Below are 27444 nucleotides of genomic sequence, written 5' to 3' on the forward strand. Positions count from 1 at the left end.
GCTTTACTGTCATCCCTGCAACTTCACATAATCCCGAGCACGGTTTCACGCTAATCCAGGTGACACAGGGAGTCTCAGCTTGTCTTGGAGTGTGACAGGAAATCATGAGAAACTGCTTCTGTTTAAACTACCACTCATTAAACACATGCAATTGCTTCCCAAGCCTGTAGTACTACTTTCGTAAAAATATTTATGGGTTTGTTACTGCAAAGCATTTTCTATCTCTAACTGTTAGGAGAGCTGACCAACACCCAACCTGAGGGCTTGGTTTCCCCACAGCCATTTATAGCCATGTATATTAATGGCCTTGGTGTGTACAGACACAACAGCTCCCAAATCATTGTTGAAAAGGTGTATTTGAGTCACAATTAAAGCAACATTTTAATGTGACTACTGATTAACTTGGGTTTTGTTCACACTTACTTGGGTTAGCACACCCACCTCGGCAAAAGGTGCCTGACCCTAAACTGAAGCCACTAGAACCCCAAAGAATGACACATATTAAAGAGCGATATGTAATGCAGGCTTTTTCACATAAAACATTTTTTTTTTTTTCTGCTTTTTAAAAAAATTGAGTAGACTGGAAACATACCTGTCAATGTTGGCTTCTAGAAAATGCCAATCCTGCAGGTTGGTCAGAGGAGAGATTTCACTACTGAATGGTCAACTAAGGCTGGTCCAACACAAAGTCATCCGAGTCACCCAGCCAGTTCTCCTTTACTACTATCCTCTCTTTCTTTGTATCTCTCTCTTTCTCTGTCACACTCTCTCTCCTTAACACAACGGCCTCTCTCTCTCTCTCTCTCTCCACCACTCTCATCCCTGTCAAGTCTGTTCAGATGGCGGAGCTCTTCAGGAGGAATGATGGGGTCATCGGTAACAGAAGGAGCAGACGAAGGACCAGGGAGCTGCGAGCTCAGTGTTTCAGGCGGAGGCAGAGTGAGAGGAAGAGGGGAAGGACATGGCAGTACAGGACAGGAGAGCCCCAGCACAGGAGGGGAGGGGGTGTTGTTTGCGGAAGGGGTAGGGGTAAGAGGAGGGGCCGGGGGTATGGGCTGTGAGTCAGGGAGGAGCTGATTAGAATGATTTTCCTCAGAGCATCCTCCCCCACTAACTGGAGGAGGGATATGATTCGTTAAGGCTGCAATAGGTCACTTTTTTGGGGGCGACCCAACCAAATTCGCATAGAAATGTGAGTTATAGATCTGTCATTCTTATTGAAAGCCGGTATAAGACGCAGTAGATATGTTCAATGTGCGCTATTTCTATGCTGCCCATTTCTACGTTTCCTATTTACTTTCGGTTTTATACACCAGCTTCAAACAGCTGAAAATACAATATTTTTGGTTATGGAAAATATATTTCAAAGTGGTTTAGATGGTACAATTATTCTCTACACAATGACAGCTTTTTTTGTCATATAAACTGAAATTAGGCAAACTATTTGAATTTTAGGAACCAGGAAATTACCCTCAAACTGAGCAAACAGAGAGACTATGATTACTTCCCAAAATCGTTTGTACAAAAAGACATACTGCATAGAAGGAATCCTTACTCTCTAAAAAGTTACTGTTTAAGCCAACCTGATTATGGGCTTTAGGTAATAATACTTCATAGTGAGTGATGAAAGAGAAAGACACCAACCTAAATTAAATATCCCCTTTCATCTCAAAGATCAGGAAGTACCAATTACATGCAAGCCCCGGCAGCACTAGCATGAACAAAAGCCCATCATTTCCTCTGATAAGCAAAAGACCTAAATAGCAGCGTCATTTTCTAGGATGAACTCTTTTGAGTGTTTCGAGGTTGACAGTGACTGATGTGACTGGAGCTATACTGTAGGCAGCTATTAAAGCCGAGTCAGACCAGTTGTTGACTAACCAGCCGAACAGGTAAAAAGCCTGAACCTTTGTCGAAAGGAGGGAGTGGAGTGTATGCCTTACGCCTTCCTGTAAACAAAAAACAGCACCTACATGGGGAAACAAAAGATAAGTTATGATTTTTAATTAACCGCCTTTTGCAATGAGACACGCCACAGAGGATGACTCATTGACTGGCTCACTTTGTTATTAAGAAATAACAAAAATGTCATTCAATGCAAGCAAACCAAGTACACAGCAATATATTTCCAAGCAGGTCAGTGGTATATGGTAACCACAACCCACCTGGCCAAAGCACAAGTTCATAGAAGTGGTCTAATGTTGGTCCCTACCTCTTCAAAGGGCATAAAATCAATAACTTCAATATCTGCCAATGTTTAGGTTTTAGAGCTGCGTGCTTGCAGTGGGCCATCCACTAACTCTGGTTACTGAACAACACCGGTTGGTTTGAGCAGAGACAGGTCACTCATTTGTACTGAGTCACTGAACTCTCGACCACGCCAGGCCTTGGTTCAAAACAGAGTGAAAACCAGTAGAGTTTACTGGTCACGTTAGTATTAGGCCTATGTGTTCACCCAACCAGAAAAAAAATACAAAATAGATTTAAAAATATTGTGAAATATTTAAAATGGGCAAAATATTGAATTTATTGATTTATACATTTTAAATACATTCCAAATGATATAACATAATTCGTTTAAAATGTATATATAAATATAGGTCAAATGTATATCACAATATATGTTAAATGGATCAGAAAATGTATTTAATGTATTTAAAAATACATTCTGAAATAGATTAAAGAATGTATTTTAGAATACATTTTCACATGCTTTTTCAAACCGTTTGTGTTGCAAAATGCGAGATCCCACGGACTCTTAAGTAAAAATAATTTTAAGTACTACTTAAGTAGTTTTTGGGATATCTGCAATTTACTATTTATATTTTTGACAACTTTTACTTTTACTCCACTACATTCCTAAAGAAAATAATGTACTTTTTACTCCATACATTTTCCCTGACACCCAAAAGTACTCGTTACATTTTGAATCCTTTTCAAATGGTCCAATTCAGACTCTTATCAAAATAACACCCCTGGTCATCCCTACCGCCTCTGATCTGGCGGACTCACTAAGCACAAATGCTTTGTTTGTAAATTATTTCTGAGTGTTGGAGTGTGCCCCTGGCAATCCGTAAAAAAGTAAACATTTATAATCGTGCCGTCTGGTTTGCTTAATATAAGGAATGTGAAATGATTTATACTTTTACTTTTGATACTTAAGTATATTTAAAGCTAAAGACTTTTACTCAAGTAGTAGTATACTGGGTGATTTTCACTTTTACTTGAGTCGTTTTCTATTAAGGTATCTTTACATTTACTCAAGTACTGTAGGACAATTGGGTACTTTTTTCACCACTGACCATACTTACAAATATAGTTAGGATTTTGTACAAAATGTTTCACCTGACTGGTATCTTAGCAGGTAGAGTAGGGAACTATGGAACATTCAAGGACCTGAGGGTATGAGGTAAAATCCCGTTTAAAGGCACAATATTTCGATAAAAAAAAAAGTGAAACTAAACCTAATGTTTATCATAGAAGGAATGTAACCAGCTACATTTCCTCATGTTTTGTAGGCTGGCTACACCGAGAAAAGTACAGGAGAAAGGTAGCTACACATCAGTCAGAGTGCTGTCTTTGATAGAAAGCCCATTTGTGAACTCTTATCCGAGTGGAGAAGCGCAACTGAAGAACAAAATTTGTTTGATGCTGAGCAGAAATTACAATAAGAAGCATTTTAGATATGCGTTTTATCTTTTTTTCCTGCGTTAAAAATGAATAATTCTGTGTTAGGACAACCCCTAAGTTTAACTTGCTAGTTATCTAAGTAAGTGGCTGAATTAATGAGACCACGGAGCATCATATTTTGTAAGCTTTCTGCCGTGTTTGAGAAGTCAAAGCCCTTTGCATGAGTTATCTACAGCTGCCACTGCAGCTTGATTTCCTTGCGTTTTTCCTACTCTCTGTTCAGGGCCGTCTGCTCCTCCCCTATCTCCTCCTGAGCATAGCAGGCAGGCCCGTTGCCATAGAGACTCCCAGACACCACACAGACACAGCGTGTACACAGTACTCTTCTTCCTTCAGACAAGCATGCGTCAAAACTTTGTTCATTTGCCCAATGTCTCTTGTTCACATTCGCTTGTAAATATCCAAACTCACCAAAAATAATGTTTGCTCTTACCTATATATGTATTACTTTATGAGTTGGATTGCCTGTCTTTACAATTTGTTTATTTTCATTTGTGCTAGTTAACATATTTAGGTAGCAGCCTCCATGGAAATTCACTATTACTTGTGCTAATTTTGTTCGCATTCTGGTAATAGACGCCCAATGGGCTTTTTTGAGTTTTTGGCACCCCCTTGTGTACTAAGCCAGTAATACCGTGAGAGAAGGACGGTATGATGATATGAAAATCTGCATACCGCCCAACCCTAGTAAAAATTCATTTTTATTGTACTTGACACATTCCAAAAGCATACCAAAAGTACTAACATGCATTTAAATGCATTTAAATTACTACAAAAATGACTACAAACATAATACATTATCGGTCATTTAGTGACTCCATGTCTTTCATGTGTATATGGCAAATAAACAAATGAACTTGATGAGAGAATTGCATCTAACGTCCAGAACTTAACGTGTACTGGGTCGTTCCACGAAATGTGTGCTTTTTTTTGCGTCCCTTTGATAAGTTAAGTAGAAATGATGCACCCACATAGAATTTTAAAAGCCAAATATATAGTGCCCTTTAATATACACCACATGGAGAGCTCAATACATCTGCTTTTCAATATGAATGAAGACATACTAGTGCAAGTACTCTTTTTGGCAATTTTCTGGTGTTTTGGGGTGAATCCTGAGCATAACACATTAACCCTGTTAACCATAGTTAGACAGCCTAGAAATGTGTGAATAATTACATTTTTTTGTGTGAATCTTGCATGCAATTGCCCTTCCCTGTTGCACACAACACGCTTATATTCCCCCTGTCACATGGGGATTCATGGCTGATTTAACTAGTAATTACCAGTTGGAGGGCCGTTGAAGTGGATTTTTACCAGATGTTCCCACTTCCCACTTGGTTACGAATGCACCATAACACCACTAACCAGCCACCGTAAAGCCGTATAATACCACTTATTGGAAGCACAAGACCTTGACATATTGTGGTGTGTTGTACGATGTATAGTTTTAGTTTAAATCGATAAAAACGAGAAATAAGAAATAACAAAAACAGGCACTAGATTTCTTTTCATGATTTCATTAAGCTGAAGAGAGGCACTTACTATAGTCTTTTTTTTCACCTCTTGAGATGGGAAAATTCTTTTTTTTTTTTACGAGGTTGAACATGTGCTATTTATGACGGAATGTTCAAATTATGTGACAATCCAAATGATATCACTTCCAAAGAGTTATTTAAGAAGCTGAATTAGGAACCAGTTTGGCCACCCTGTGGACCAGATGTCATAGCCAAGCATTTCTGGAATATTGTCAGGCATTACATGCATTTGAGCAAAGATGCAAATATATCAACTGTACGTGTATTTTTAAATACATTTTACGTGACGTTAAATATATGGAATTATTATTTTTAAAAATTGTATTGGAACTCGCGCCCTTTGTTAAGTATGGTTGTCCTATCCTTTGACAAAGTGCGATCACATCACCAAGACATTCGTAATGAACTTGTATAAAGCCTTTCCAGAGCAGAACAAGGACCATGTCACCACTGACATTCTCCCTTGCTTCCGGGTCCTAGAGGAAAATCAGATAATAAGGATGACTGTGGTGAACAACATCCAAGTTCTCCAGCATCCAGTGCCTGTTTCAAGCTGACAAGGAGATGATGGTAAAGTAAACAGCTTATTTGGTCCAATTCCACTGAGATGAAACACACAGCACAATATGTGATCACATCATCTACAGACATATCCTGACCTGCATTTGGCTCTGTGTCACATGATTTACCTCTTTGTGGAGACCTCTGGTTGACGGTGTGAGGTTGTTGCCGCAGAACCTCTGAGGCCCAGTAAAGGAGAGGATTCAAATCGAAGCTGGACCAGCATTCTTTCTCTAGGAGTGCATGTTGTATACGAATAAGAGCTCTCACCTTCTCATGTCATCTCAAGGCTAGGAAGAATATTTCCCATGAGCTGCTTTCTCTCGAGCGCACAAAGGTCAGATTCTTTTTTGAAATCATAACCCTCTTCCCCCTGAGAGCTTTCCAAATAAGACAGCATGTTACCAAGCTATTTTCCAAACGAAAGACGTTGCCTGATGTCTCAAGTAATCTCTCATCTGTCGTCTGTCACAGACTCAGGGGTTCTCTCTGAGCTACCACTGACAACTGGGAGACATTAGCAGAGAGGACAGTCACACTCACAAGGTCAGAAGACAGAAACACTACCATCTAGTGGCAAGAAAGCAGAACACTGAGGTGGTCCACTCATAGCTGGGTTATTGCTCTTCCCCTGGTTGCTTTCAGTTGAATACACAAAAGAACAGATGTCGTGTGCACTCACCCACTGGAGACTTTGTCCATGCGGAGGTTCCTCCCCAGCACGTCACCGTCGCTCATGTACCCCGTGGTCTCCATGGCGATGCCCTCCAGCTCCTCCATCTTATCTGGCGGGTCCAGGTCACACACACTGTTACTCTCCTGGCCTGGTGTCTGCCCGCCGCGGAGGTAGCGCCCGCTCTCGGGGCTCACCATGCGACTGGCACTGCCCCGTGTTGCCACCTCGTACCCGTTCCCCACTGAGGGGGCGTCGCCCGCCTGCAGACGGGGGCTGGTGGGGCCCAGTCGCCAGGGCAGCGCTGGGTTGGGGCGGGGGGACAGGTTGAGCATGCCTCTCCCGCTGACCTCTGTGGTGACGCTGCCGTCAAAGGTGGTCTCCAGGGTACTGGGGAGAGAGAGGGAGGCGAGGATGGGTGGAGGGGTAAGATTCAGATTCAAAATTAGACAGACACCTGCTGCGAGAGGCTGTGGTGAGTCAGGAGCCAAACATGAACAAGTCCCTGTCCAGGGCAACGGGCTGTCACTCAAATAAATCCAAGGGTTGTTCACAGGGGGTGAGTGGGCCATGACAGGAGCCTGCTGAAACCAACAGCATAGCCCAGCATACATTTCAATATGCTGGTCAGATGCTGGTCAAGCTGGTCTGACCAGCATTGTCTAGCTGGTCAAGCTGGTCTAACCAGCATGGTCAAGCTGGTTATGCTGGTTTACCAGCATGCTATAGTTGGTTTTGTTGGTGACCAGCCTTCGCTGTGTTTTGGACACTGGTGACCAGCCTTTGCTGTGTTTTGGACACTGGTGACCAGCCTTTGCTGTGTTTTGGACACTGGTGACCAGCCTTCGATGTGTTTTGGACACTGGTGACCAGCCTTTGCTGTGTTTTGGACACTGGTGACCAGCCTTTGCTGTGTTTTGGACACTGGCGACCAGCCTTCGCTGTGTTTTGGACACTGGTGACCAGCCTTCGCTGTGTTTTGGACACTGGTGACCAGCCTTCACAGGTCGACCGATTAATCATTAATGGTTGATGATATTACTAGGTTAACTAGCTTGTCCTGCGTTGCATATAATCAATGTAGTGCCTGTCATCGAATCACAGCCTACTTTGCCAAACGGGTGACGATTTAACAAAAGCGCATTCGTGAAAAAAGCACATTCGTTGCACAAATGTACCTAACCATAAACATCAATGCCTTTCTTAAAATCAATACACAGAAGTATATTTTTTTTAAACCTGCATATTTAGTTAAAATAAATGCATGTTAGCAGGCAATATTAACTAGGGAAATTGTGTCACTTATATATGCAGCAGTTTGGGCCGCCTGGCTCGTTGCGAACTGGGTTTCTTCCTAACAAAGACTGTAATTAATTTGCCTGAATTTTACATAATTATGACATAATATTGAAGGTTGTGCAATGTAACAGCAATATTTAGACTTAGGGTTGCCACCCGTTCGACAAAATACGGAATGGTTCCGTACTTCTCCAACACTGTGTTTTTGCATTATTTAAACCAAATTGAACTTGTTTCATTTTTTTATTTGAGACTAAATAGATTTTATTGATGTATTATATTAAGTTAAAATAAAAGGGTTCATTGTTCATTCAGTATTGTTGCAATTGTCGTTCATTACAAATATACATATACAAATCGGCCAATTAATCGGCATCAGCTTTTTTTGGTCCTCTAATAATCGCCATCGGCATCGGTGTTGACTATGCCCATCATTTTCATATTTCCCAGAATTCTCTATTGCAGTTGATTTTTAGAATTGTTTGTTTCAATATCTTTTTTGTTTGTTGTGTTTTTGCATGTACATTGATTAATTAATCTTACAGTAAACAAAGATTAATAACATGTTTTTTTTTATGTTTCTAAACTAATCTAATCTGTTAGTTCGAATTATTGCACCGGATACTGAAATGGTTGTTCCAGTTTAGATGGTTTGGGTTGTCTCATTTATCATACTTTCTAACCCTGGCAGCCATTCTGCAAACATATTATAGGTGAAGAAAAGTTCAAATTGTTGGATATCCCTACTCTGGCTAGATTCCAATAGGAATTAAACGTCACTGTGCAAGCCAGAATGACGTGACTTGATGCTGGTTTTTGCTGGTGACCAGCATAAGTGTCCAAAACACAGCGAAGGTTGCTCACCAGCAAAAACACTGCGAAGGCTGGTCACCAGCAAAACACAGCGAAGGCTGGTTACCACGAAAACACAGCGAAGGCACCACAAAAACACAATGAGGCACCACGAAAACACAGATGAGGCTAGTCACCAGCACCTATGCTGGACCAACCAATGCTGGTCTATGCTGTTTTTTTTCAGCTGGGGAGTTACCTCTCTTACTCTCTGACAAACTAAAGGTCAGACTGGTCAAAATAGCAAAAATAAAACATGTTCAATATACAAAATAATAAATGTGAGAGAGAGAGAGAGAGAGAGAGAGAGAGAGAGAGAGAGAGAGAGGGAGAGAGAGATGAGATGAGTCACTTCAACATGAAAAGCTGCATTTACATGCCGTTCTGAGAGCATGTCAATCAAAACCCCATCAAAACCCCCATTCAAATGTGTATACTATGAAAATGTTTGTCCTGGCTGAAAAATCCTACTAGTTGAACTGAATTTTTCCCTCCCATATGATGCTAAAGAGTGTAGAAATGCTTTTGGCATTGTAAATCAGCCCACCAGGAGTGCTTTTCATGTATGTTCTCCCCTTTTATCGACTTGGGAGACAAAAGCAGCTTTTAACCCAGTGCTGGCTGACCACGGGGGTCCAGTCAACCCCTCTGAGCCGATTTCACGGCTGGGCTCAGGACGAGGCGACTGGGCAACACATCAGATTCATCAGACCAGAGACAAAAGAGGATGCCTCCAGATCAACGTCTGATCTACCAGTCCAACTGCCAATCAGGCTAAAGCCTTTAGACCCTAAGGCAGACTCTGTCATGTAGACAAGATGGGATCCACATGCCGCACATAATGGTCCTCATTTTGAACGCTTCCTTCCCACATCAATCAAAATGAATGTCATGTTTTTGTTTCACCCTGATGTTCTTCTGCCCTCGGTAATAGATCGCTGACGCATTACTGAGCTTGTGAAGACCCTAACATGAAATGCTCTGTGGAGAGCACTTTGCAAAGTAAGTATGCAATCATGTTTGGGAAGTGCAGCGCCAAACCACTCAAATAAACCTCTCAATCCATAAGAGCATCAAAAATGACACACACACGCACTCGGATAAAACGGGTGAGTAATGAGTGACACACACAGATGGTGCTGAAGCAAGGTCAGCGATCTACCTGTGGCTGATCTGTGTTCCCCTCAGGCTGGACATGGTCTCTTCCAGGTTCTGCCTCAGATCGGCAATGTTCTTCACCGTCCGCAAGCGCCTGGCCTCAGGGTCTTCACCTAGAAGTAGAGGGGGTGGGTCTGTTAGAGACAGCCTACCTGAAACAGCTGCTACGTCAAACAACACACGTGGCACAGGCTTGTCAGGACATCCTCAGAAATGTGCATCTTTCCTTCAAAGGTATCCATTAACACTTGAAACAGACCATTCACAACAAGAGGGTCCTAAACATTGCATACCGTCCTGTAGCTCCTTCAGGGCCAATCAAATCCCAAACCAGAAAAAATATGCATAAAAAAAAAAAAAACACCATATGAATTCTCGGTGCTTTTGAGGAAAGAACATTTTGAAAAAGCTCTTACGATCGGTCAAAACAGTCGCTGGGAAGGAGAAAAGCTTGGCCAACTAATTCACCCATTCACCCTTTTTCCAAATAAACATGAGCGTTAGGTGAGTGGAGGGTGTTGCTGGGCAGATTGAAATGTATTTGCCTATCATGAGGGGGGAGGCAGGGGGGGAAGCCCCCCACACACACACACGCTGCCGTGACATGGAAACGTGGGCTGGAGAGCTGAGCAGCACTACCAGTCAAGGCATTCCAGGGGGGTCTTGAAGGGAGCACAAACGAGCCCATTCACAGGGCTAAACCTGCCCTTTACAACACCACTAACTCCTTACAGGCAGCCCTTTGATGGAGGGATTGTGTAACTTTTCTCCCGTTTTAAAGCTGACCTCCCTTGATGAAGTCCCGTTTCACTGAGAACATAACGGTGAGGGCTGACGGAATGTTCTGCCGGCAGAATAACGGTAACATGCTCTGAATGCTCTGAATGCTTTGAGAGCATGAACAAACTTTGCTCTGCGAATGAACAAAAGCTGCATCTAAGTCCGAGAGGTCTGGGACGGTAAAGGAAAGCAGCCCTGAAGACCACATGCAGAGGGCAGCGGGGGGGGGGGGGCACACGCATGCAAACATACACAAGCACTTACTCTCGTGTTTCTCATATATCTCCAGCATGGTGAGGAGGATCTCCTCGTTGAGTTGAGCGATGCCGTCCCAGACACAGGTCTGCTGCAGGTGCACCTGGTACAGCCGGCTCTGCCTCCGACTGGACACATAGTTCTCCTCCCAGGTCACATGCTTGGTTCTGAACTCTGACGTCCTGGCTGTCTGCCTCAGGGTCACAGGGTCACAGCACTCGGCGCCCTCTCTTCCTGGACTCTCCAGAGTCTCCACAGAGGTGTTTAGCTCAATGACTGGTTGTCTAGTTTCGTCTGGGGTTGGTCTGGTGGGGATGGGGATGTGAGAGGCGGGGTGGCTGTGCTGGCTGGAGCCCCCCAGGGTAACACTGCCCAGGGACAGCCTGGTCCTGGTTCGGTCTCTGCTGTGTCCTACCTCTCTGCCACTGGCTCTGCTGGGTGAGGAGTCATTGCTGCTGCCATTCTTACCAACACCCTCCTTGTTTCCGTGAGGAAGCATTTCTTCTCTCTCCATGAAGTCCTTACTAGGTGCTCCAAGTCTCTGACACAAGTCCTGTCCGGTATTGACACATCCTCTGCATGACACGTTAGGATTCGGATCGGAACAGAACGTAAGTAAATGCTTGTTTTCTTGAAAATGCTTCAGTCTCGAATTGACAGAAAGAGAACGATGCCGCTGACACAACTGCTCCAGTGTTTCCCACTCCTCCTGTGGCGACTGGTTTTTCTGGAGAAAGGCCTCTCCAGCCATCCACAACGTGCACGCACACACACACACACACACACACACACACACACACACACACACACACACACACACACACACACACACACACACACACACACACACACACACACACACACACACACACAACTTGTGTGTAGTGAGGAACCTTGGCAACTCCATGACATCCACAGCCTTTAACATGCAGATGAGCTTTTTCTGTTCCATTCAGTCAGGCCCCTGGCCTTTTCTCTCCCTCCTGGCTGCCATGTTAGACACAGAGACACAGATTCCAGGCTGGGGCTGCCTCAGGACAAAACTCCATCACTTCACCAGTCAACTCCAGGGTCAAAACAAGCCTCTCTCTCCACACTCTCTCAACGAGTCTTGCAATTCATACAAAGCTCAATACGAATCCAGTGTTACACTTTTCTTTATTTTTCCATCTCAATATTTTTCTGTTTCCCGTGTGGCAGCAGAGCAGCTCTCCAAATGAACAGTACCACCAACCAACATAAACCCACTTACTTCCTGGCTGAGAAACTAAGAGTTTCCAAGAATGTTTTTTTCCACAGTGCTGTTAATTGCATTCAGACAGACTTTGTGTGGGCCTGCCAAATCATTGTGAACTTTGAGGCAATATCTCTGATCCATTACGAAGAGGCTAGAAAGAATCCACAGGGAACTGAGGCTTTTGCCCTCCATGGTGGCATTTTGATTCAGTCCTCGCTATAGAGTACTGACATGTATAGCTGGGAAGAGAGACCCTCATTTGTGCCTGGGAACAATACGAGGCTGAAAAAATGGTTTCCATGGACAGGATCCTTTGATGCAAATGAGAGTTAGCTGTCTATTTATCACCAGAAACTGATGCTGGCACTAAGATTGCACTCAACGAGCTGTATAAGGCCATAAGCAAACAAGAAAATCCTTTAATGCAGGAAAACTTAAATCTGTTTTACCTGATTTCTACCAGGATGTCACAAAATACTCAAGACCACCTTTATTCCACACACAGAGACGCATACAAAGCTCTCCCTCGCTCTCCATTTGGAAAATCTGACCATAATTCTATCCTGATTCCTGCTTACAAGCAGAAACTAAAGCAGGAAGTACTAGTGACTCGCTCTATACAGAAGTGGTCAGATGACGCAGACGCTAAGGTATAGGACAGTTTTGCTAGCACAGACTGAAATATGTTCTGGGATTCCTCCGATGGCATTGAGGAGTACACCACCTCAGTCACTGGCTTCATCAATAAGTGCATCGATGACGTCGTCCCCACAGTGACTGTACATACATACCCCAACCAGAAGCCATGGATTACAGGCAACATCTGCACCGAGCTAAAGGCTAGAGCTGCCACTTTCAAGGAGCGGGACACTAATGCGGACGCTTATAATAAATCCCGCTATGCCCTCAAACGAACCATCACACAGGCAAAGCGTCAATACAGGACTAAGGTTGAATCCTACTACACCAGCTCTGACGCTCGTCGGATGTGGCAGGGCTTGAAAAATATTACGGACTACAAAGGGAAACCCAGCCGCGAGCTGCCCAGTGACATGAGCCTACCAGACAGGCTAAATGCCTTTTATGCTTGGCAAGCAACACTGAAGGATGCATGAGAGCATCAGCTGTTCTGGACAACTGTGTGATCATGCTCTCCGTAGAGGATGTGAGTAAGACCTTTAAACAGGTCAAGGACGCAGAGCCAGATGGATTACCAGGATGTGTACTCAGAGCATGCTCGGACCAAGTAAAAAGTGTCTTCACCTCCTCAGTGAATTTCATAAAAATGGTAAAACATTGAAAAGTTATCCTTTTTAGATAGAACTATACTAAATATATTCACATGTCACCAAATAACTGATTAAAACACACTGTTTTGCAATGAAGGTGTACAGTAGCCTCAACAGCACTCTGCTGAGGCTAGCTTACGTCCTCCTCTAGGTACATTGGTAGCTTCCGTCCTCCTCTTGGTACATTGACTTCAATACAAAACCTAGGTTGCTCTTGGTTCTCACCCCCTTTCATAGACTTACACAGTAATTATGACAACAAATGCAGCTGGCTAGTTTAGTTACTCAAACACCTGGCTCAAACAGAGGGATGCAATGTTAGCCAGTTGACTATGACTATCCAACACAACATTGGAACTCTTCCAAGTCAAGGTAAGCTTTTGGCTTCATTCATTTATTGCCACCAGGGTCTGCCGGTGTAACTGCTTACTGACTGTACACTGTAACGTTACTGCATGATTGTAGCGGGTTTACTAACGCATTTGTTTTATTAGCTATGTTCCTTTAGCTAATATGGGGACAACGATGTAGGCTGTGTGTAGCGGTTATGACATGGTTTGGCTTGGAAAGGTTTTTTCTCCTGGTCACATTCAGCTGATGTTTTGTTCATTGAAGTCCACAAATGAAGGGAAAAGGTGAGAGGAGAGTGCATAGATTCTAGAATTAATACAGCGTGGCTCCTATGAAAGTGAACTGTGCTTATGCATGATCAGGGGTGTATTCATTCCGCCGATCCTGTTGAAAAACGTTTCTTAAATGGAAGCTAACGAAACGGGGATAAAAATACCTGAATTTGTCCAATAGAAACTCTCGTTTGTAACTGTTGGACTAATGATTACACCTTAGATGCAGGCAAGAGTGTGCAAGGCGGAATTTAATGTGTCACTGTCTGTCCATGTGTCACTGTTTGTCATCTCAACATTTTCTCTCGACCTGTGTGCACCTACGTTGTAAACTTTTATTCATAGGCTAGGTTGTAGCATGATGGGTATAAGGAAAATGCAAGTATCATGTAGTAGCCTAAACCTATCTATGTTACATTGAGCTGGGTGAATGGAATATGAATAACAGACATCCAACATGCTGTAATAGAAATAAGGCCATGTTCATGAAAAAAGAAATGAACGGCACTGAACGCCACTGGTCTTCACTGATATTTTCAGGAAGCGAAGGTAACCTGCCTAAATGACTACCGCCCCGTAGCACTCATGTCTTTAGCCATGAAGTGCATTGAAAAGCTGGTCATGGCTCACATCAACACCATCATCTCGGAAACCCTAGACCCACTACAATACGCATACCGCTCCAACAGATTCACGGATGACGCAATCACAATTGCCCTCCACGCTGCCCTTTCCCACCTGGACAAAAGGAACACCTATGTGAGAATGCTGTTCATTGACTACAGCTCAGCGTTCAACACCATAGTGCCCTCAAAGCTCATCACTAAGCTTAGGACCCTGGAACTAAACACCTCCCTCTGCAACTGGATCCTGGTTTTCCTGACGGGCCGCCCCCAGGTGGTAAGGGTAGGCAACAACACGTCTGCCACGCTGATGCTCAACACGAGGGCCCCTCAGAGGTGCGTGCTTAGTCCACTCCTGTACTCCCTGTTCACCCACGACTGCATGGCCAAGCACCACTCCAACACCATCATTAAGTTTGCCGATGACACAACAATGGTAGGCCTGGTCACCGACAACGACGAGACAGCCTATAGGGAGGAGGTCATTGACCTGGCTGTGTGGTGCCAGGACAACAACCTCTCCCTCAACGTGATCAAGACAAAGGAGCTGATCATGGACTAAAGGAAAAGGAGGGCCGAATACGCACCCATTCTCATCGACGGTGCTGTAGGGGAGTGGGTCGAGAGTTTCAAGTTCATTGGTGTCCACATCACCAACAAACTATCATGATCCAAACACACCAAGACACACCAAAATCTAAATTGCAGCTGGGCCTTTCTCTTTCTCTTGCATTCCAAAGATGATGGTACAAAAAAATACAAAAGAACGGTTGTTTTTTTCTTTGTATTATGTTTTACCAGATCTATTGTGTTATATTCTCCTACATTCCTTAAACCTTTCCACAAACTTCAAAGTGTTTCCTTTCAAATGGTACCAAGAATATGCATATTCTTGCTTCAGGGCCTGAGTTACTTGCAGTTAGATTTGTCATTTTAGGCGAAAATTGAAAAAAAGGGGCGGATCCTTAAGAGGTTTAAGGGCTCGTAAGTAAGCCTTTCACAGTTGTATTCAGCAAATAAAATGTGATTTTGATTTGATTTTCAATTTTTGCAGTTCACAATACTCTCATCTTCTTAACTACAGTCTTTTACCGGAACAGTGAAAAAAAGGCCAAAGAAAAACCGATACTTAAATTGAAGTCACGAAGAACAGGATGTAAATGCCCTGTTTCAATCTGCATGTACAGTGTGGGGAGAATCTCTTGAAGAACTACTTAGCAATCACAAATGATGTCTAGTATGCTTGGAAAGACGTGAGATTTAACCAGTGAACAGCTACACATATACTGTACATCATAGTGAGCCAGTCTTACTTGTGAGGTCCTCCAGGGAGTTGTGTGCTGATTTGCTGTAGGCTGCAGTCTCTCTGTGACACTCCAGTGACCCTGCTGCCTCCATCGTCATGTCTGCTCTGGTCACATCTGGCTGAGACCTATAGGACATGACAGCAACAACAAAGACAATGAGAGATGTCACAGAGCCCTCTCTCAGTCTACCTCTCTGTGCCTCTCTCTACCTCTGCGCTCAATCAGGAGTAAACAGTTGCCAGTGAGTATATGTACTTCAGTCCTCTCCATTTAGTCATTGACTATAATTTAAGCTTATACAGCTCCTCGACAATCAGTAAAAAGGTTTGATATGTGGTATGTATAAAATGTTTGACATTGTGGTATATTCCTACTATCAAACTACGAAAGCTCAAATTGTGTACATCAAAGCGGGCATAGTACCTGTACATGAATGGTGCAACAGTAGCAGTGTTGGGGTGGTTGTATTGCTGCTGAGGATGAGGCAGCTGGACACTGATGGTGTTGCTGGCTGTGGTAGCGACTGGGGGCACTCCGTTGGTGTGGTGATAGTGAGACCTCCCTTCAGAGGCGGCCAGGCTGGAGCAGGAACTTCTGTTGTCCAGCTGGCCCTTGTGCACCAAGAGACCACCACCCCCACCGGCCCTCAAAGTGCGGGGCCTCTCTCCATCTCGACCAGAAGAGGTCTTCCCTGCCTTGGAACCTGGCTTTGGTATTCCACTGTGTGCTGCCGAGGCTGAGCTCTCCTTTGTGCCACTGCTAGCCTTGCCTCCTTTTGGGATAAAGCTAGTGATCTTGGCATTCCTCTTGGGCTCCGCTGCGTCTGAACCTTCTACCTCCTGCCTGGTGTTGTCCCTGGGTACCTCCTGCTCTGTGACTGACCCCCACTTGGAGCCTTCTTCCTGGGCCTTGTCTCTCTCCTTGAGCCTGGCCTTGTCTTTCTCCTCCCCAGTCTTCAGAGAGCTCTTCCTGGGGGTGAGGGCCCGGCTGAAAGTGCGCTGGGCAATGCCCTTCAGGGCCAGTTTGGGACTGGTCGCCATGGCACTGGGGGGCCGGGAGTTCCCATCCGCCTCTTCCAGGGGATCCACGCCGGTGGGGCGCACCTCCATCGCCTCCATCTCCTTCCCCGTCAGACTGTCAGTCAGGACTCCAGCTGCCTTGGAGGTTCCTTTGCTGTTGAAAAGCTTGAGTTTCTCCAGCATGGACTTCTGGGTAATGACTTTAGGGGGGACCTCTAGGGGCGGGGCCACGGGCTGCCTGGTGGGAGGGTCCTGCTTGACGGACAGCATGGAGGAGGTGGCGCTGTGCTTGACGTTCAGGGACTTACTCCTCCAGGGCTTGCTGCTGTTGCCTGCATTGGGCTGGGGGATGGAGGAAGAAGAGCAACCATTGATGGGCCCTGGAGACAGACCATGCTCAGTCATGATGGGAGAGGCCATGGAGCTTCTCTCTGTGGAGATACACAAACAGAGGCAGGGAGAGATGAGGGAGGACAGAGTGCCTGCTGTAGATCGAGATCTCTCATTGAATAGTTATAGTTGGCATAAGGGATGAACAATCCCTGGCAAAGCCACCGATCACGTGACACCATTCATTCCAATGTGAAGACTCAGTAGCGCATTGAAGCCAAATGAAGTCGGTTAAGATGGCATCTCATGGAGACATAACATGCGCTGTTTGAGCTACTCTAGGAAGTGACATTGCAGGCTAGCTCAGTGCTGCCCTCTCTCATTGAGTAACTCCAGTTGAAGGCTGACTGGAGTACTCCAAGCTGCCAGTAGAAACAACAATTATCTTCTTTTGTGTGCAATAAAAAAAAATGGTTCAAGGACATAGATCTGATGTATTAGAAGCAATTATTGGTACCATGATTGTCTTCTAAACATTGTAATTTTTCCATTCACTATAACGGGGGATCCTGTTTTCTGCCTGCCTGTAGTACCAAGGTTGGCCTTGAACCTCTGTGGCTTCAATGAGAGGCGGCAGTCGTTCTCCCCTGGGATCGATCTGTCTGTCTGTCAGTCAGTCAGTCAGTCAGTCACTCACTCAGTCAGTCAGTCACTCAGTCACTCAATCAGTCAGTCACTCACTCAGTCACTCACTCAGTCAGTCAGTCAGTCACTCACTCAGTCAGTCACTCACTCAGTCACTTAGTCAGTCACTCAGTCACTCACTCAGTCAGTCAGTCAGTCAGTCAGTCAGTCACTCACTCACTCACTCACTCACTCACTCAGTCACTCACTCACTCACTCACTCACTCACTCACTCACTCACTCACTCACTCACTCACTCACTCACTCACTCACTCACTCACTCACTCACTCACTCACTCACTCACTCACTCACTCACTCACTCACTCACTCACTCACTCACTCACTCACTCACTCACTCACTCACTCACTCACTCACTCACTCACACTGGTCTCCATGGCTACACTGGGCTTCACACAATACTGATCTAATGCAATACAACATTATTACTCTGTGAATTACATGCTGAGTAAACACATACTCTATCTACAATTTGGTATAAGAGTCATGAAATACACTCCAAAATTCAAAATATTAATTGCAAACGGTTCTGATCAAAGAAATACATTTTTCTCAGTATAATTTAGAGTACCCCAGCAATCTTTAACATGCAGATATTTAATTATCAATTAGCAGGAAAATGTATTGTTATTAACATGCTTTAAGCATATCTGACCTACCTCTAAGTCCAGTAGTCTACATGGGCAACAACAAGCAGGGAAACTCGTTTCAGAAGTGAATCCACTCTCAGTAAGCACACTTTCAGAGTAAACCCAGCCACATACCTGTCTTTTACCATGACTGAGGGGAGGTAAACAAAAATGTACTGCCACAGCTAGCAGACGTTTAAATTTCAAACCCAAACATCAGCGACGCTGGTGTACAGTTTAGAGTGCAGGCTATGCAGAGTACCTGGGAGAGAGAGTCAATCATGAAAGCCTGTCTGTTCTTGCCGACTCAACACTGAACACCAGTGACCATATACAACTGTCGCACACACACACACACCTCAGCTCACAAATAACGCTCTAACAATGTTGAGCTTTGTAACACATACATGCAGTAAATCGCACACATGCATAATTCACTTAGCTTATACACTGTACAAAACATTAAGAACAGCTGCTCTTTCCATGACATAGACTGACCAGGTGAAAATGGTGATCCCTTAAGGATGTCCCTTATTGACGTTAAATCCACTTCAATCAGTGTAGATGAAAAGGAAGAGACAGGATAAAGAAGGATTTTTAAGTCTTGAGACAATCGAGACATGGATTGTGCATGTGTGCCATTCAGAGGGTGAATAACAAAAGATTTAAGTGCCTTTGAAAGGGGTAGGACAGTAGCTGCCAGGCGCACCGGTTTGTGTCAAGAACTGCAATGCTGCTGTTTTTTTTCATGCTCAACAGTTTCCTTTGTGTATCAAGAATGGTCCACCACCCAAAGGACATCCATCCAACTTGACACAGCTGTGGGAGGCATTGGAGTCAACATGGGTCAGCATCCCTGTGGAGCGCTTTCAACACCTTGTAGAGTCCATGTCCCGATGAATTGCGGCTGTTATGAGGGCAAAATGGGGGGGGAAACTCAATATTAGGAAGGTGTTCTTAATGTTTTGTACACTCAGTGTATGTTGTTTTTAGACCTCAGAGCCATCAATGACTTGATTTGTTATCAGGCTCACTTGTTCAGCTCTGCAATCATTCACAACATATCTGTATATATTCATAACCCTGGCTAGAAAGTAGCGTGTTCCAAGTGCAACATTTATCAGCAGCGTTGCGCACCAGTCTCCAACAAAATGTACAACTCAACACCAAACATTTTACCCACCCCGAAAAAGTGTTTATTCTTCCCCAACAAATGTGATCCGCCTCATCCACTGACACTTACTTTTGATCCTGACATATCGCTGGGATACCCAGCAGGTGTCCTGGCCTCTCTTCGTCCACCACTAGTGCTCTGGTTTACAGGTCAAATCACCAGAGACACTTGGCCAAAGCACTCAACACCCCGTTAGTTACACGATATACTCAGTAGCTTCAGACGCTCCATACTGTATACTTCCCTGTGTCCCTGTGCCGTGTAATGGTGTGCTCACAGCATTCCCAGCCCGGCAGCTGCTCCAGGGTCTAACGTTCAAGCGCAGCGGGAAACTATTAACATTCTCAATTACTAGACAGTAATTCTGTTTATGTGGAACCCTTTAACGATCATGAGAATTTCATTTCATACAAGTGTTCTGTTCTACCTGGTATAACTAGAAACACATTGGACCTTTCACATCATATAGTATGCCAGAATTGAGGTGAACAAGATTTTTTGGTTTACAAAAATATGGCGAATTCGTTGTAGTCTTCGTGTCGCAATTCACTGCCTAAAGAAATGCATCTACGTTATGCATGTTTAAGTGAGTCAGACAGTATGCTCTGGTAGCTCAGTTGGTAGATCATGGCGCTTGCACCGCCAGGGTTGTGGGTTCGATTCCCATGGGGCACTTTTATGAAAATGGATGCACTCACCACTGTAAGTTGCTCTGGATAAGAGCGTCTTCTAAATGATGTAAAAAGTGAAAGTTCCTTCACATGAACAAACACAAATAGAACACCATCTGGACTAATCATCCTGTTCTAGCAGAGAGGAACTAGTGACTTTACTTCATCACATCTCCTATTGACTCCAATACAATACACTTTTTGTAAAGCATAAGGACAGACAGACACATAAACAACCTACAGCCAAGCTCTAGCGTTTCCTGTTTCACTAGCATAATCCTATATCCCCCCACAGTCTGAATTTGGCAACAGAAACAAATCTATTTACCCCCCCCCCCCTACTCACCCTCTCAGATGATCCTTAATTGACATGTCAGGAATGACAGTGGTCATTGTATAGTTCCAATCATGCTTCTATCCTCTTCCAAGAAGTGAACACTAACCATTTCTGATTTCCGTAACTCTCACTATGTCCTTTCTACCAGAGATCTACACACAAGCTATGAGGCTCTCTCTCTCTCTCTCTCTCTCTCTGCCATATCTCTATTTCTCTTCGCCACTCTCACTTTAACAAGACTCCCTGTCACACTCTCTCCCTCACTGCCTATCTTTCCCCACCTCTGCCCTTTCCTATCTGTCGGTCTCTCGTTCACTCGCTATCCCACCCTCCCTGTCGCTATCCCTCCCTCTCTGTCGTTCCCTCTATCTCTCCCTCTCCTTACCACAAATACACTAATTAGGGCTCAATCAATGCACAGTGAACGCCTCATCAACACAGCAGCAGGAGCAGCAGCCTACCACAGGCTGGCTTCAGTAGAACGTAGACTGGGTTATCCAGGCCCCGGCCCAGCCAGAGTTAACTCCCACTGTCACGCTGCTCTGCTCGGCTCTGCTCTCACTAACATACATCACAGTACTTGGGGAGTACTGCTTGACTGGCTTCATACCACCGATGACTCAATCTGTCAATCTAGGACTTAGTCTTACAGTGAGTATACATTATAAGATGTATAATTTACGTCAAACAAGGCCATCTTTTCATACAGATTTATTTACACCACTACGATTGTAAAGCCATGGTGTGATGTGATGTCCACCACACTATAATCCAACACACAGGCAGGAATAAACAGTAAATATAGGCTTCAGAAAGGAGAGGAAGTAACACATTTGTTATGTCAAATGTAGCACTTCGCAATACTCAAATAGCGGATGTCCTTCAAATAAGAGGTAGCAAGCCAGCTGAAATGAAAGGTGTCTGAGTGCAGAAATAGCTCTTTACTTCACAAACAGAAATGGCCACGGCTTAAAGGTTATCTGTGAAGCATTACGCTTACAAATAAACCTAAAAACCTAAACTTAAGACCTAATGTAAAAAGACACCTAAATAATTAAATATCTTTAACTTCGCGTAACATTTTTACCTCGAACGATCCACAGAGGGGCCCGTGCGCCGCAAGGTCAGCTTGAGTGGCACCCGTGTTGTTAAATCATTACCTGCTCCTCTAACAGCAGAGGAAATGTAAAGACAGAAACCATGTTTACATAGGTTATCTATCTATGTGTCTGTGTGTGTGTGTGTGTGTGTGTGTGTGTGTGTGTTAGGATATGTGGTTAGCTATTTATATATGTGTGTGTGTGGTGTGTGTGTGTGTGTGTGTGTGTGTGTGTGTGTGTGTGTGTGTGTGTGTGTGTGTGTGTGTGTGTGTGTGTGTGTGTGTGTGTGTGTGTGTGTGTGTGTGTGTGTGTGTGTGTGTGTGTGTGTTCCGGCTCTGGGAAACCATGCCTTCTCACCTCCCTGTGGTCCAGTCTGTTAATGTACCTCTAATGCTGTGACTGTTAACAGTGGATAAATGGCTCTCTCCCAGCAGACAGCTGTTTCCCACACCATCCTTCTAAGGAAGAGGACTTTAACCCGCAGCACTACTCTAGCTACAACCAGCTAACAGCACACAACTAATGACTGCACGGTAGACAAGATCGCTCCCAATCCAGATGTGTTTAGATATTTTTCTGTTGTTGTTTCCCTGGACGACCACATATTGATTTCTAAAACGGGGGTCCCCAAAGTGGTTTCCCTCTGAAAGCACAGCTCTACATCCTCATGCACTGTAACTCACCTCTGTCGCTGCTGGAGGGCTTGGGCTTGTCGTAGTGGTTGAAGCTCTGGCTGCGGCGGTTGCCGTTGGAGGCCGTGCGGGGCTTCCCCTCGCTGCCTGGAGCTGAGACCCGCATGGTGGGAGCTGGCAGTCTGTGGGCCACAGGGGGGAATAAAACACGCAATAAAACACGCAACAGTGTAAAAACTCATCTTAACGGAGCGTCATTTCGGAAGCCATAAATGATCGTCTCCTAAAGAGGATTAAATAATATTCCTCAAATCAGTCTAAATAACTCCCTTTAAGGAGTGTATTCAGCATTTCGTGAGTACTTGAACAGACATCTATGGACAAGAGCTCAAGAAAGATGCACGTGGTTGCACAGTTATTCCATTAGGTGGTGCTATTGCATAACCTCATGCTGGGCATTTCCTAACTCATCAAAAGCTACTGCACATACTCACACACTCACATACAGTAAAACAGAACACTTTGTTTTTAAGGACAAGTTGAAAAGCACTTCCAGTCTACTGAAACCATGCACACAGCAAACCCACCAGGAAGCAAGTGTTAATACATCAAAAGTAGTCTAACATACTACAAGACAACCTGGAATTAGGTGGGAGAATGGGGAGGGTGCAGCTTTTCAAACACAATACGTGGTGTATCTCCAGTGTGAGTGGATTGCAGCATGCAGTGTCTATGAGAGTGAGATAGATGACAGCTGACCTAGAAGACTTTCTCTGAGCCACAGAGAGCTTTAGCCCTTTACTCTGAGTGGAAGAAGCCTTGGATGACAGACTGCATGGAGGAGAAAGAGAGAGACAGGTAAGAACGAATGTTAAGAGTAGACAGAGATCTGAAAACCGATTGGGTGAGATCAAGAGGATCACAGAGACTTGAACAAGCTAACGGAAAGCGACGCGATTCACAGACGTGGAATGAAGGTGGCCTGCTACGCATGGAAACCGCAGAAGACGAGACTACACGCAATTGGAATGGATGACATAAACAACCCTGAGGAACCAGTGTCATGAGGAAACATGAGGAATCAACGTCACATTTTATGGCGAACGACTGGGGGTCACTCATAAGTAACCTCACATAGTATATCTGAGCTTCTCCAAACCATGGATCACTTGCCATGTGTGGAAGCTGGAGGTTGGGTTGTTACAAGGTGCTGTTACCTAGACAGCATATCTGATGCTGCTTTGTGTGCTGGTGCAGTGGAGCTGTGGGTATGATGGGTGTGGGTCTGAGCGGGGGCTGGTGACCCATGGGGAGTATGCCCAGGCTGGTTGCTGAGCTCTGGGTGATGAGAGGCCTGCTGCTTCAAGACCTTCTGCTGCTGCTGCTTGTAGCGGGACAAGCTGAAGAACAGGCCCAGGATGGTCTTCAGGTTCCCATTAAGGATCTCTGCAATAGGAGGAGAGACAGAGAGGTTGGTATCTTTGGTATCATTTCCTCTTCACAGTCGGATCTAATGTGGAGTTATTCATTAGATGCTCTAGATGAGAAGTCGATATGGGGGAGAGTGTCTGGTAGATAGCGGCAGTTTGACGTACCTTCTGCACAGAGTCCCTGGATGTTCACCCCTTTAGCTGCCAGGAATCCTAGGCAGGTATTGATGTTCTCAATCTGGGGGAGAGGGGAGAGGAGAGAGGAGGGCATGGTACTTTGTCAGTACAGATAAAGCAGAGTCATCAATTAACAAAGATTTCCCCCATACAATGATAAGGCAATATTAGGCTTAATGTTTGTCTGCGATGTAGGAAAACCTCAGTCAAATCAAGAACCATATGGTCCTCTGTGGATTATAACCAACCACTAACGACGCAAGGTGAAATAATTATATATAATCCGCAAGCAGAAATCATCCTTCAGACAGTTCAAACATAGTAGTGAAGGAGTAGAACAAGACTAGCATACAGGCCACAAGGAAATGATTAACCTCTCTTAATTCAGACCTTACCACAGATCTTTTCATGCAATTCCCAATCACCCATTAGTAAGAGCAGGGAAGTTTCCCAACAACTAAAGCAACGTGTTTCTGAGGAAATCTAAACGTGTTCCCACCCATTACACTAAACTCCAGGAAGTTCACTTTGAGGGTGCGCAGATTACTGAAAGACTTCCATTCATAGAGCTACTCATTATTTTAATAATATTTTCCCAAATTCTGGCCCGCCACAAGAGAAAAAATGTTGTATAACAATGGGATCTGTCGTTTAATGTGTAGGGGAGCTGGTGCTGGTGGGTGAGCCAGGGTGAGTCAGCTAGAGTGAGAGGAGAGCAAGATATATTAGACTGAGGGAGGTGGTCCAAGTGACAGACAGCTTGTAGGAGTGAAATAAGGTCAGAGAAAGAAAATGAGCTGCAAAATTGAAAGCAAGGGAGATATCTAATAATATTGGAGGTCCAATACCGCAGTTTTTATCTGAACATCATGCCATTTCTGGGTAACAATTAAGTACCTTACTATCATAGTTTTTAATTCAAATGGCCAAAAAATAAACAAAAGTAGCTTTTTAGCAAAGAGGAATTAACAAGCAAGATTTTGCTAGGACTGCCTGGTCTGAGTAAGGGCGGGAAAAATGAAAACGAGCTTTTATTGGAAGAGATGTTTGGTCTCTTTCTTATTGGCCTACTAACTCATTTACCGCCTTGTGATGTCTCCCGGCAGGCTAAAACTCCATCCCACCAAAACAGGCTGACATTTCAGGCTGTCTTTTCAACTCTTACACTAAAAGGGCATTATCAAAACGTTCACAATTTCACAGTATTATTTTAACTTCAAAGTGTAGAAATATATATATAAAACACAAAAATCTGTTTTTTGACTGCACTGGGCCTTTAAACTAATTATCTTGGATTATCATATAAACAAAATAGAGGCTACTAGACTATGTCGAGCGCGATAACAACAATAACGAAGTGAACGGATGTTTAACCCATGGATCCATGGATCAGTATGTGGGCAAAGACAAGACTGGTTCAATCCCAAAATAGGCAAGGGAGGTTGTTTGGGTGTCAGCGGGACACCAGTCTATTTAACGCCTCCCCACAGCCTCCCTACCGTGTTAGTAGGGCATCACTAGAAAGGCCGTTCTCTTACAGGAAACAGTGAGGAAAGAAGCACATGCCACCAAGGGTCGTCACTCAGCGTCAGAATTTCAGATTTGGGACGGATCATCCGGTTGTGTTCGCACAATAATCACACATGCGATAACTCATTATCCGTACTATGAAGTACTGTTAGGCTTACGCCTCCCTGTTATCACTGTTTTAGGGGCTGGAGGATTGGTTCCCTTATGTTACAGAATAAACCCAACACTCACCATCTGAGTCCGGCTCTTTGGGTAGCCATTGATGTCTTCTATCTTCTCATTCGCTAGAAAAGAATGATGAAAAGAGAGAGAGAGCAAGAAAAGAAAGAGGATATTTAAACGATGAAGTAACACATCCTTCTTGGGACTTTCCCTGCACAACGACAAGTCACATCGAAGACGCCCGTACAGTATCTATCCGAAAGTAGTAATAACTTACGCTAATCATGGGAAGAAGCCGGGTTTTGCACCTGATGCCATCTCAGTCAAATACCACCGCTATGATCCTCATTTAGCCTCCGCTAACCACACTGCCTCTATTCACCCCACTTAAATATAATGTACAGTGCAGACACACAGGAAATAATGACAGGCTTGGGCTGCTCAACCTCTCATCCACCCTGGGAGGCTAAAAGCAGAGCTGGAATCTCAAATAGCTGAATTTCAGAGCAGGAAAGACTGATTTTAAAGACCCTCCTGACCTAAAGATCCCACCTAACCTCTCCACAATAAAGCCCGTATAGGCCACTGAGTTTTTAGGCCAGAGAAGAGAGAAGCACTGTGACATATCATATCATACTCATCATATCATACTAATATTAGGCTATATAATATGATAAGCATGCAAAAAGTTTGTTCTTGTCGTTGCATTGCAATGGAAAGCCAATACGAAACGCATAATGATCACATGGAAGCATTCCAATTGATCTGCTGATTAAAAAAAAGTTACCAATAGAATGCCAAGCAAGTCCTTACCGACAACCTGTATGATCTCAGCCAATAGCACTCCATCTGTAACATCCTGCTGCAAGTCCTTTATCAGTCGCTTACGGCCCGACTTCACCAGGTAATGGTTGGCCCAGTCCGTGTAAATCTGCCCGACAACAAAACACATAGAAATACAATTGACATATTAGAAATACAATCAATTCACTTAATACCAGACCATTACTAGTTAATACAAGCAAAGCAATAGCCTGTAGATAACACCTTTCAAACACCTTTCAGAACACACTCGCTTTTCAAGGCGTGATACTCACATTCCTCCAGAAATCAGGCCACTGAGCACAATGTAAGTTCTGCTCTGGGAGTGAGAAATCATGTCTTTCAAAGAGTAGGAAGTATGACATCACGTATTAAGACAGAAACTCACTGGCTGAGAGCACCGGTGTGTGGTGTCTGTAATCTGAGGAGCTTTGCTCATAATTGGATGTTTACTGCTGCTGCATTTTAACATCTCAGTCATTTTTTAAGTCTGTCTGATCTGACGGAAAATAGTCTACACTTTTTGCTCCAAACTGTTTATGAGATTATTATGCTTATACTGTAGCTAGATAATACAGATCCACCCAGAGTATACACTCTATGATCACCAGGGGGATACGTACTTCACCATGGGGTTAAGAGGAGTTAACAGGGGGTTAAGAGGGAGGCACCAGACGGGTAATCGGACATGAAAGTGAAACAGATGAAGAAAGAGCTCAAATCGGGCAGAAAATCTGTGGGTTTGAATGACAAAACTGAACAGGTGATCTAAGGTAGGTATAGAGTGCTTAATGTGGACAACAGAAAGTAGCCTGGCAGAGAAAGATGGTTTTAAGAAATGTACA

General features: G+C 44.2%; 1 protein-coding gene across 8 annotated transcripts in view; it reads right to left on the reverse strand.

Moving 5' to 3' along the window:
* Positions 1-27444, reverse strand: part of LOC106573239 (neuron navigator 2) — a 133009-nt gene that overhangs the window by 64351 nt on the left and 41214 nt on the right. For 6 of the 8 annotated variants that reach the window (XM_082962521.1, XM_082962518.1, XM_014148126.3 and 3 more), the window contains 10 exons: positions 26591-26708; positions 25847-25899; positions 24074-24146; positions 23696-23924; positions 23238-23309; positions 22530-22660; positions 16306-17332; positions 15889-16007; positions 9773-9881; positions 6469-6849 (listed from right to left, as the gene is read on the reverse strand). In XM_082962521.1, the coding sequence (XP_082818647.1) occupies positions 6469-6849; positions 9773-9881; positions 15889-16007; positions 16306-17332; positions 22530-22660; positions 23238-23309; positions 23696-23924; positions 24074-24146; positions 25847-25899; positions 26591-26708 (2312 nt within the window). Of the gene's footprint in view, positions 1-6468; positions 6850-9772; positions 9882-10812; positions 11518-15888; positions 16008-16305; positions 17333-22529; positions 22661-23237; positions 23310-23695; positions 23925-24073; positions 24147-25846; positions 25900-26590; positions 26709-27444 lie in introns of those variants that run through there. The other 2 variants (XM_082962519.1, XM_082962522.1) reach the window with 2 other exon arrangements.

This window comes from Salmo salar, chromosome 16, assembly GCF_965601325.2.
Source record: "Salmo salar chromosome 16, fSalSal1, whole genome shotgun sequence".
NCBI lineage: Eukaryota > Metazoa > Chordata > Actinopteri > Salmoniformes > Salmonidae > Salmo > Salmo salar.